The 12,382-nt window shown below is 32.2% G+C and overlaps 2 protein-coding genes across 3 annotated transcripts; both read right to left on the minus strand.

The window, feature by feature from the left end:
• Positions 1–873: 873 nt before the first annotated feature.
• Positions 874–4,032, minus strand: LOC108470288 (TOM1-like protein 1). Of its 2 annotated transcripts, none has more exons than XM_017771588.2 (4): positions 3,821–4,032; positions 2,435–2,964; positions 1,837–2,100; positions 874–1,595 (listed from the first exon to the last, which is right to left on the minus strand). In XM_017771588.2, exons 2-4 carry the CDS (start codon positions 2,951–2,953, stop codon positions 1,173–1,175), a joined length of 1,206 nt encoding a protein of 401 aa, XP_017627077.1. In that variant the 5' UTR covers positions 2,954–2,964; positions 3,821–4,032; the 3' UTR covers positions 874–1,172. The 2 variants fall into 2 exon arrangements, with proteins under 2 accessions (XP_017627077.1, XP_017627076.1); XM_017771587.2 differs by having other exon boundaries at positions 2,435–2,987; positions 3,821–4,030.
• Positions 4,033–7,585: 3,553 nt separating this feature from the next.
• LOC108469982 (heat stress transcription factor A-1e) lies at positions 7,586–11,503 on the minus strand. The gene is made up of 3 exons (XM_017771127.2): positions 11,031–11,503; positions 8,309–9,595; positions 7,586–8,112 (listed from the first exon to the last, which is right to left on the minus strand). The coding sequence occupies exons 1-2, from the start codon at positions 11,277–11,279 to the stop codon at positions 8,333–8,335; spliced, it is 1,512 nt and encodes a 503-aa protein (XP_017626616.1). The 5' UTR covers positions 11,280–11,503; the 3' UTR covers positions 7,586–8,112; positions 8,309–8,332.
• Between the last annotated feature and the right edge of the window lie 879 nt (positions 11,504–12,382).

A 12,382-nucleotide genomic window follows, 5' to 3' on the forward strand; every position in this document is an offset into this window, starting at 1 on the left:
TAGTCCCTCTAGAACCTTAGTTGTGTTCCTCGACTTTATTTAAATCTTCTACTTTTATAATATTATTAGAATACTCAAATTGATGCAATAGAATTTATTATTATTCAATCACATAATTAAGACTATATAAAATTCGATCAATCATATTTTATCAATAAATGTTATCACTTAATTGCTACAATTAACCATGTTATTAATTTGAACCTACTAATAATATTATAAAAATAAAGTATTAAATTACGTCAAATTAAAATAGTTCATCCCAAAAATAGAGGGATTGAACCTCATATTTTAGCATAGTGGAAGGACTAAAATCATAATTAATTTTTATTTTATATTTATAATAATATTTAAATAGAATAATTGCATTGTTAACGAGGCATTGACATTCTTGGTTAAGACGAAAACCTTTGGTATTTATGTACTTAAGTTCGAGTGTCATCATGTGCAAGTGAGATCTCATCAAATGTGCATGCTATGCATGTATTTTTGTCGCGGACTGTTAGTATAATTTAAATTTTACTATTGAATTTAGAAGAACTCAAATTTGTGAGACTAAAAGCTCACATAATCCTACACTATAATTATTTAGACATGCATTTGCATTTTTATTATACTTGTCTATATATTATGAAATTTTAATACATTGATCAATACAAATTGGTGTTCATTTAGTCCCTCAAATTTTGTAACCCCCAAAAAATCATAATTTATTTTGAACCCTAGAATAATTTTGTAGCTTTGTCGTTACTTGGGGCTGAAAACTTGATCTACACTGGACTAGATTAGACTAAAGATCACAAACTTAAATCATACACCAACACCCAAATAATTAAATCAAAAACTTGATCTAAAAACCTCATCAAAATGTAGTTATTTTCGTTGTGTAACCCAATATCCATAATTCCATATAAATATATAAAATGGAAGGACATAAATAAAGCAGCAATGAGCAAAGAGCCAGTCATGTCATCAAACCACCAATATGACAGCCAAGTAAACAAATCCAAGCATGTATTACTTACACATAACGTTCTGGAACAATCAAAGGTAGCATGCGAAAGAAAAAGTCCGCAATCCCGTCCCGAGTTTCCTATTCCAGTCTTTTTCTATGCTTACAATGGCCCGGCACGGGCCTTGTGTTGTAAATTGTGAATGGTATTGAATAGCAGTCAGAATGTGATTAGATCATCTTTTGGTCCTTGTTGCTTCTTTGAATCTTGACCCCCTCCGGATGAACCTCCACCTTTCTTACCGAAAATCATTTCATCGAGATCATCCATCATGTCATCATTGCTTCCACCGTGAGTCCCGTGTCGTGTACCTGCTGGTTTTCGGATCAAGGTATCTTCTTTCGGATGACGGGGAGAATCATCAGGCTCAACAGCCACTGGAATCATAGCAGGTTCCGGCTCACGTCGAACTGCTGATGGCTCATTCAACTCTTCGTACTTTGAGAGAGCTTTCTGGATCTCATCGTTCACATTCAAAGCTTCAAAAAGCAAGGCCTCGTTATCTCCAGCAGTGTCAATGATTCTTAGAATAGTGGATTGGGACTGCCGACATTGCTGGACAAGTGTAGTTGTCAAGTCATCCTGCCAACAAAACAACGAAAATTACTTAAGATTCAACGAGTTTAAAAAAGGCTCACTACATGTAACATCATTCTAAAACATTCGTTGATAAAGGAATAGGTAGACAAAACACATTAACAACTCATAAGAGCCAAGACTCGAATTTTTAAAGGCGTGTTACTCGGCACCACCAGAAGGAAGAATACTTCATTCCTAATTTATGAAGTTAGAAACTATATAGAGCATAAAAAGACAATAATACCTCGAGAGCATCTTGTTGTGGTGATGAGGATAACACAGTTGAAAGAAGCTCAATGCTATTTCTTGCTACATCAAATGCTTCCTTAGTTTGTTCAGCGGTAAAGGCTTGGGGAGGAGTGTCATGCTGAAGCTGCATGTCATGTTGAAACTGATTTGCAAGACTAGCATCCACTTCAGCTGCAGAAACTGAGCGAGGGGGGGTAAAAATAGGTGCCAAACTCTCATTGTCACGTCCAGGAAAGCGAATACCCCTTGATTTTAAACTCTACAAAGGAAAAAAGGATCATTCAACAGAATCTCACTAGTCATCAAAAGATAAAGATACAGGTTCATCTTAGTAGCAACATTGCACCGTGTATTTGGATTCAATTGTTCAAAAAATTCCCCATCTCATGATTTTATGAGGATTTGCAGGATAAATAAACAACAATTCCAAGACTGTACCAGCAAGCGTATAAATTTAATGAATAGAACTAAAGCTCCACGACTTTCAATCAGAAACACCATCATGGGAAAACAAGTAAATAAAACCAAATAATTGTTTTTCAAAACTTATTTCAACAACAGTAGAAAATGATATAGAAAATATACGTTTTTACCTTGTAAGTCTCTTCATAAACAGGCAAATAGCGGAGCTCACTGGTTGACTCCCCCCAGGCTTCAATAAGCATCAAAGCTTTGTTTCGATTATTAACAACAGTCTGTGGATCATCAATAAGCTTAACCATCTCATCAAGAACTCTCTCAGCTGCTACCTCGGAAAATGCCTTCTCGCAATTCTTGACACAAGTTTCAAGCAACACCAATGACAAGTATTGAACCCTAGGGTTCTTCAACATTATCTTTCGTTTTATGCCACGAATCAGTTCAACACTGCTAATTTTTTCATGGTTGATCATGTCACAGATATCGAGATTCAAGGCCCAGTCAGGCTCATCAAGGGCCTCTGAGGTGGCATCGTCGACAAGCTTATCAGCAGGGTTCGGGCCTTGGAAGAGCTCTTTCACTTTAAAGCTAACCGAGCTCATGCCAGCACTCATCTTTCTTCCCACCTCGGCTCCTTCCGTCTTCAGGAGCTCACCAAAGGCAGAAACTTTGTCCATCAAATTCTTGTCCATTTTCACCAAACCTTCAAAACAAAAAATCTATATCCTGAAAAAACATCCAAACAAAAAAAAAAATTAAAATGGAGAAACGCAAAGAAATAATGACATCCATCCTAGGGTCAGAATCTAACATAAAATTTCTTCCTAGTAATCTTCCATGGTAAATATAAACACCCAAAAGCCTCAAAATTACATAAATGTTAGAAATAACCAAACAGGAATAACTATGATTTTCCTCCATCATCATTAATCAGAACAATCAAATATCTGGTTTTCTTTTCAATGTTCATCCCTAGTAAGTTCCAGCAGAACTTGATTCAAATCTAAAATTTATATAGCATTAAAATACTTCAAACACAAAAATGAGTAAAACCCCAATTCCCCAATCTTCAGGAGAGAAAAAAAAAAACTCAGTTTTCAAAATTTTAACTTCAAAACCTCCAAAAATTGAACAAGTTACTGATTAAAGAAACAAAAGAACAAATACCTAATTCAAAGCAAAATAACTCAAGAGTTTAAAAACAAATATCAATTTCTCCCTTCCTATTTTAGCAGCAATTTAGAACACAGATACAAGTGCATGAGTACATAAACTAAAAAAACTCCAAACCTTTAAAACCTTAAAAAAAAAAATCTAAACTTGGATCAGATTACCAGAAAACTAGTTAAAGGGCTTGCTTAACTACTAATAATTATAAGGAAAAAAATTGTAAAAAAAAAAATCAGGTTCATTAAGTCAACTGCTGGGTCAGCTAAACCTAGATTCTAAATACTTCAAAATCAAAATCAGGAAAAAAAATCATAAATTACATAAAAAATGTAATGAAAATTAAAAATTAAAAATAAAAAAATTATAACAGAGACCATGAATTGATTTACCTTTGGAAATTGAAATCAAACTGTAAAGTTGAGTTTTTGATCTTTCATTGGAGTTTCAGACTCGGTCTTTCTTCATATACGACGCAAAAAGGCACGTTTTTTTATTTTATTTTATTAAATTTCTTTTTCTTTTTGCTTTTTTGTTAAGTAAAATAATAAATATAGCGTATATGTGAAGGTTATTGCCGTGATTCCATTTGTCAATGAAAAAGAAAATAAACGGCACCGTACCACTTTTTATAAATGCAGCTTCTTGGCGTCTTCTATCATTTTCTTTTTCTATTAAAAGGTAGGATATTAGGATGTATTTATTCTATGTTTGAAGGCATAATAATTCATGTTTAAATAAAAGCTATTTTAGTTTTTAATTAAATTTATCATATTTTTAGTTATTAAATTTACATTTTTATTAAATCATCTTAAAATGAATAAAAAATATATTTTTTAATATGATATAAAAATGAATTGCTACTTGAATGATATATTAACAACTCATTTATCAGCCTCTTTTTTATTTTGGTCTATCTGGAACTCATTTTGCTAAAGGTTTGGCTCGAAAGGATTGGAAGGTAGAGGTGTTCGTAAACCAGGTAGGCCTAGGTTGATATTAACATATTTTATATTTCTCCAAGTTCGGCCCGACTCAAAATATAGACTTAAAATTTTGTCCAAATCTGCCTATAATTTATAAATAGCTAACCTAAACTCATTTTAAACCTGTCCGTATTATTTTTAAATATATATATATTTATATTATTTTAAAATTAGTACTTAATGATTTTATATATTTTTATTTATTAAAATATTATATTTAGTAAATTAAATAATTTTTAATGTTTATATTGTAGTAGTATTATATATTATTATAGATTTCATTTTATGTATTATAAATTATATAATTTATAAAAAACAACATAATATAAAGTATTATAAACTTAAAAGCGGGTCAATTCGAACCTTGAATATTCAAGCTCAAATTCAAGTTATATTTTAAATGGATCTAATTTTTTTATCTAAATTTATTTTTTAAACTTAATATTTTTATTTAAATCATCTCAAAATTTAACGGATCGTTCAATTTTGGACAAATAACTCAGAAAGTACTTGTTACAAGTTAAGTGGAATTACTTTTTCCACTCTAGGGTAGTTTAAGGTGATTCCAGATTCAACTATCAACCCAGCAGAGTGAGAATTTATTGAGCCTGAAAAGTTAGTAGGATAGAATTGTTTTCTCGTTTCCTTCCTTTGAATCCTCCTGCTATTGAACAAAGACTATTTTGTTTAGAAGAAAAAAAGAGGTTAGGCAATAGCCACTGTCAGCTTCAACTTGGTAGCCCCTCTCCTAGCATAGGAGCACCACCAGCATGCACCAACTCTTGAAACAAAGTTTGGCCAAAACTGGTAATGATGAATAGTTAGGCCGGTCCAAAAATTCGTTTAAAAAGTAAAATGATTTGAGTAAAATATAGATAAAAAATAGATTTTGGCACAAAAACAAGGTCCATCTAAAAACGGGTCAAATCTCAAGTAAAGCTTTTTTGGTTAGGGCTTAAGCTCGACTTAGCAAAAAGACAAAAAAAAATTATTGTGTTCTTGCTGTTTTGTTACTATTTTCTTATTATTTTTTCACTATTTTATTATCATTTTACTATTATGCTATTATTATTGTTCCTGATTTAGAGCCATTTGTTTGTTAGTTTATATCTATCTTAATATTATTTAAATATAAATAAGTCAGAGAGTACCCCAAGCATTCCTCCAGACTTTTACTGATACAAGTTCATTTCTACCCATATATCTTGTGAGTTGTATAAATATAAGTCTATCTGCAATGCTTCCAATGACTAGAAACTATCTTCAATGACTATAAAGGTAACAAATTTTTCCCTTGTTATATATACACATCAAGAATACTTCAAGATATAAGAGATGACCATTCAAGCATAGAAATCAAGAAAAAAACATTCAATTCTTTATTTTCTTCATTTTCTCTTGTACATACTCATTTAGAATTTATTTTAATATATTTTCTAACTCTCAAATCTTTGCGTTTAGAGCTTCAATTTGCAAACACACACCTATAGAAGTTTATTATTAATTTGCTCATCTTCTCCTTCTGTAAAGAGCATATTTAAGGTTTTTGAGGTATAAAACCTTAAGTAGATTGTAAATAGTTTCTAATTGAGCCAAAAAGCTAGAGGGTTTTAGTTAAGTCGTAAAAATTCGAGAAATTTCTATCTTAGCCTTGTGAAAAAGATATGCATTGTAAGTCTTACACATTTTCTTTGAAAGGTAATAATTCAAGTATAGTAAATTGGAAAATCATTGATTGAAGTATATCAAGATAGTAAATGTAGGCAATTGAGGTCGAACCATTATAAATCGAATTGTCCAAACTTTTCATCCCTTTCCTTGTCATTTAAAAAAGTTAGTAGAAAATTTTAAAATATCAATATATCTCCTCTTGGTATTTTTAAGCCTAATAATTAGTATCAGAGCTAATTCTCCATCAAGTGTTTCACCATTGAGAGAGACGATGGAGGTAAAATATCAAATTTAAAAGATGACATTTGAGTCAAAGTCAACAACTTTGCAAAACAGTCATTTCTTCATATATCCTCCACTCCTAAATGAGAAAATCATTCAAATTGAAAAGTAAAGATGAAATTTTTTTCTCCAAACATTTTATTATGGTGCAAATGACAAGACAAACGCTCAATCCAACTATAAGGCCATGCACACACACCCCTTTGTGGCATGAGTAATAGAAATTTTCAACAAAATTTCCTTATGTAGATATGGGATAGACTAGGGAAAATCTATGTAGTTAAGAAGGAAGAAAAGGAGATTAAGAAGACTTGTGAGAAAGAAAGCTGAACTAGTGGTAAGCAAATCAAAGATGAACAATCAAGTGAAAGTCACCGATCAAATTCAAAGGTGATATGTTTCATGGCTCTTAAAGAGCAAGAGATATCATTTAATTCACATGATTTAAACTCATAGTCTTTTGATAAACTACAAAATACTTTTAGTGAATAAATATTAAAATTTGAGACAATGAATTCCAAACACAAGAAAATGATTTCAAAATTTAAAGTTGAAATTAATTTTCTTTTGAAAACAAAAATTGATTTGGAAAGCTCAAATGAAAAATTGAAAATAAAATTTGAGGTTTCCAAAAATAAATGAGTTGGAAAATGAAATTTGATAGCTTGAAGAAAGAAAAAGCATTTATTTTAAACTCAGCAAAAATGGCAAAATGTGAAATTGTCATTTTTAGAACCATACATCACATACTTGTCCAATAAAAAAAATCCAATATAAAATTAAATAAGTATGAGTTCTTAAGGTTCAAAGGACCCAAAACAATTTGAGTACCAAAATGCAAGTAATTATCTGTTGTAGTATTGTTGAAGCCAAAATATTTAGATGCTCTTAGCTCAGAAAAATGAAAAATGGGAAAACCACTACTTCATTGAAAAAAATGATTAAATTAGTTCCCTTTTGAAGTTTTGTTTCTAAGCATGTTTTGGAATGGAATTTATGAATATTATTGATATCATGTTTAGAGATATCCATTGATTTTAATATGATCATGCTTGAAATTTTTCTTAAGATGCCTGTTATAACATGTTATATTCATGTGCACATCTTAGAAAAAGCATGCAAAGCTTAATAATTTTGTTGTTATATATATATGTGCAAAGTAAAGTTGTAATATCCAAAAAAAGAAAAATAAAGGTTAAATCTCCAGACAATTGAATCTCACTTGAAATCATTTGAAAGGATTATATATTTACTCAACACGTAAGGTTTTTTTTTATACAATATTAAGTTGAAACTCAAACACACACATTACACTACCACATAGACAAACCTACAAATTGAACCTTGGTCTCGGATATAAATGAACTCATTTCAGCCAATGAGCCTACTATTCAAGTTTTACTCAACATATATGTAATCGGATCATTTCTAAACATGTACCGAAAATAAGAATTTCAAGAAAAAAAAACCCGAATAACTAGTAATAGCGGGCAAGTGAGGGCCATGCGAAAAGATCCTTCTTCCTAGAATTCATCTACGGGTAAAACAGGTGCAAAAGACAACATATTTGTAAGATGATAAGTAAAGTCGAGAAACATCATACATATGTATTTGGATAACCATTTCCAATGCATTTATGTTATTGGTACATGTAGTAACACCAAAAGTAACCCCTTTCAACAACAAACCATTTCTCTTTGAATTAAAAAGCTTTTCTTGACTGCATCATAGATCATCATCAACCTCTGCAAAAACCATACCAAACTGTAAAACTCAAAAACTGATGATAGCTTCTCTTAACATTGCGCTCATTGCAGATTAAAAATGGCAATAAATATCAAAATATTAAAACAAAGAGCATTTCCTTGTTATCTACTGATTCAGGATAGTACTATGTTTGTAACGACTACATTAAAATGGTTGAAAAGTTCAAAAATTTACCTCACGCATATGATTTGTGGGACGTCACCTGGTCTGGCCATTTGATGAAAGAAGGCCCATTTGCTCGGTAAGATGGTTCATATGATGAATTCCATCCCAACCGCTCTCTTGCCTTACCGGTGCTTGCTGTTGTTCCAGGTTTGCACCATTTTCAAGTGAGCTTGAACTAATTTCATCGGTGTCCCCGGTGAGAGGGCTTGTTGCAAGAAACTTCTCCCAAAAAACGTCATTAATTGCTGGAAGTTCAGGAGATCCATTGAGCAAGATGTCCATATCATGATCGGCAGAAAAATCATCAGTTTCTACAGGCATTGTACCATCCAAAACGTCTAATAGTGGATCAAGATACTCCGCACTGCCTCTCTCAGATCCTGCCAAACTTCTGTCAGTAAGTCCAACTGTGCCATCAGGCATAGTTCCTTGCATTTGAGAAACATTTGGAATAACTCCATGTTTCTGAGATTTATGCTCATTTATCCGAGAAATTTGATCTGCATTAGTATGATCGGATGTTAAATGAGCAGCAGCTGACAGACAAGTGTCAGGAAAACCCGATTCCGCTTGCAGATAAGATTGCGCAGAAGCTGGTTGGACTTCTGAAAGTGTCACACCTGAAATCCGACTGGACGAGCTCCTGCTGTCCGGTGCATTGGAAGGAGGAACACCATCAATCAAGAATGAACCCGAATTATTTATCGAAGGGTCCAACCTAGGTGATGTATTCATCTTCATTATCTGGTGCAGCATCGCCTTCGCTGCCTCATTCAGTGAAGGCTGGAACTTTACAATCTGCCCTTTAGCAGATACGGCACCATTTTCACCAGCTAAATTTTCTTCATCCTGCCTGGGGAGTCTCCTCTTCTTGTTTGCTCCAGTAATGCGCCTGTTGCTTTCATTTTGCTGCTGTACAAGCTGGCCTAAGAAACTCGGACTTTGCATGGCCTTGGCAAGAAAAGACATCATTTGCTGCTGCCTCTGCTCCATCACCTGTACACGCTGGCCAACAGTTTGCAACTGGCTATCCGTTGTTTGCTGCTGCTGCCTCAACCTAACAAGTTCCTGCATGAGAACATTCTTGTCCCTCTTAAGTCTTTCAACCTCCTCTTCGAGACCAAACTTCCCGACCTCAATGCAAGCTCCAACAGATGAGTTCTGAACTTGAGGTTGCTGATTACTCTGGACATTAGGAGGTTTCCGCCTGCTGATAGTTTTCAATAGATGTTTCTGACCTCGTAGGAACCCCTCATTAGCGAATTCCCAGCGGTCAGGGTCAACTTTTCTAAAACCCTAAAGGAAAAAAGTTATGATAATCAACTACACAATTTATTCTATATATTTACCGAACTGAATTTAGCAAACCCCGCATATGATAAAGTAGGATTGAAGTTTAATATCTAATTGAATCAGATATCATCTGTCTTGGTAGAACCCGAATGCCTGACCACAATCAATTAGTAATTACATGCATATACTTAAACCTGCAGATAACAAACACAATTACAGTTTGATGAGTTCATCAGCTCAAGAAAAAGAAAATAGGTCGGGGAACTTCAATATCTAAAGTCGACCCTCTCAATGAATAACATTTCAAATTACAATCCACAGCAGCAGCCTACGAATTCTACTCTCACCATCAGACCTTTGTTCACTTGTTGGTCAAAAAGATTTTTTTTTTTAAAAATCTGAACAAAATTTAGGTTATGAAGCACTTCGTCTTGACTTTCTCTTTAAGCAAACACATGTAGTTAGATCACATGACGAGCAAAATAAGAATCGAGACTGACTCAAAAATGTCACAGATTGTAAAATACATCTGCAGAGTTTATATAGGATTTTAGATGAAAATATTAATAATGGCATTCAGGATTTGTTTTATAAACATGAAGCTGGTACAAATAACACACATGAATGCTAAACTAGACATTTCAGCTGATACAAAAGCAAAAAGGGGGGAAAGCAAAGGACGGCACAAAGAATTTAAGTGAAACATCCAAGATAATGTTTCTTGAAAAAGAAACGAGGCAAGATGCTAGTATCTGAAAATTGCACAGAGGATTGCATACTGAATCTCTAAATGAAAAGTCTGTCACTAAATCAAAGCATGCTACATGGATTCATTAACCCAAACAATAACAAAACATCCAAAGGCGCATCAGCAGATCTCATTGGCAGCAAATCTCATTTCAAAATCGTCAAATTTGGCCAGACAAATTGAGATCCTTAGCTCCTTCAATCCTTTCGGCTGAAAAGATTTGTGTCGGACCCCAAATCATATACACAAACATTCAGTTCTTCGTTTTTATATATCTCAATTCTTTTCAATCAATCATTTGCACGCCATTGATGATCAGATATAATACCACGAACTACAACCATTAAAGAGCTACTCAGTTATTGTAAATAGATTCAAGTTTATTGTCACTCAACAGCATAACCAGCATATTACAGCGGGAATTCGCACTAATTTCAGCAAAACCAATATCACCATTCATAATCCAACATCCATAAGGGTTCTTTTTTTTCTTTTTTTTTAAAGCAAAACAAACTAGACCCAGAGCGTCGAAGAAAATCAAACAACAAATTTGCGTTAAAATTCCAAGCAGGACTATATAACCTAAAGCTAACGCCCAAATACTATCGAAATGTATAAAAATCGATATTTATTTAAAAACAAATAAGAAGAAAAAGAAAATGAATAAAAAGGAAAAAAAGAAATACCCACATATGTATTGAGCTGCCTGACAAAGCTGGAGAAGTTATTGTGCTTAAAATACTTGGGCAAAAGATCCCTTGCAAACTCCGGCACTTTCCAGACAACAAAACTGTTATTACCGCTACTCCACGACACGACGGAGTCGGTCGATGGGTCATTCACCACATCGTAGGTTTTGCTGAGAAAAGGGGGCACGGTGTTGCCGTTGGCAGTGGCCGCCGCGTTCGCCGCTGATATTGAATCATGAAGAGAATCCATTACAGGATTTTAGTGATAAGAAAAATTAAGGAAAAGAGTTTTCGAAGAAAATAAATATGGATTTGAAGATCAGCGAGTGAGTGAATTTGCCATGGGAAGAGCTAAGATTTGAAAGAGTAAAAGCTAAGGAAGGGTTTTAGGCCTTTATGGTGCTTTTTATAGATTTGATTATTTACATGAAGAAATGAAATGAAATTAAAAAAATAAAGAAAAAAGACCGACTTAACACGTGACTATTTGTAAAACCATATATATAAAATATAAAATTAATTACTACTTTGTTGGTAGGTCTTTATTTAAAATTTTTAATTGTCTGATTTTATATTTTAAATAATTAAATAAAATATATATTAGAAATTCAATCAATCTTAAATATAATTAAAATAAAATTAATTAAATAAAATATATCTTTATAAACGGTTAATCCCAACTCATGTTAGTCCCGCATATTTGTTAAAAATATTTATTATTTAATTTAATATTTAATAGTTTTATATATTTTTATTTATTATAATTTTTATATATAGTCATTTTAATTTTTTAATATTTACATTATAGTAGTATTATATATTATTATAGATTGAATTTTTATTTTTATGTGTTATAAATTACATTATTTATAAAGAATAGCATAAAACATTGTAACCTTTTAAAATTGGGTTAAATTTGAAATGAGTTCGAGACTTAAATGTTCAAGGTCGAGCTCGATCCATCTTTTAAACATATCTAATTTTTTTATCCAAATTTATTTTTCGGGTTTGATATTTTTCTCCAAACACTCTCAAATTTTAAATGGACCTTCGGGTCTAGACAAATAGTCCAATCATGAATAGATCTAACTGTAGATGAATATATTATTTTTATAAAAATAATATAGAATATTAAAATATTATTATTTTTCTATATCGATAATTTATAATCTATCTATAATCTTTAAAAACAATATATATTATTTGAATATGATTTAAAATTGCCTTTTCGTTATTTGAAAACTTCGACTAAAATTCAAGCAGTGATGTTCAATGAAACTATGACAAAATTCAAATATGCTTTTCGAAAGGAAAAACTTATACCATTACAAATGATGTAGTAAAAAAAAAAAA

Source organism: Gossypium arboreum, chromosome 8 (genome assembly GCF_025698485.1).
Source record: "Gossypium arboreum isolate Shixiya-1 chromosome 8, ASM2569848v2, whole genome shotgun sequence".
In the NCBI taxonomy this organism is placed as follows: domain Eukaryota; kingdom Viridiplantae; phylum Streptophyta; class Magnoliopsida; order Malvales; family Malvaceae; genus Gossypium; species Gossypium arboreum.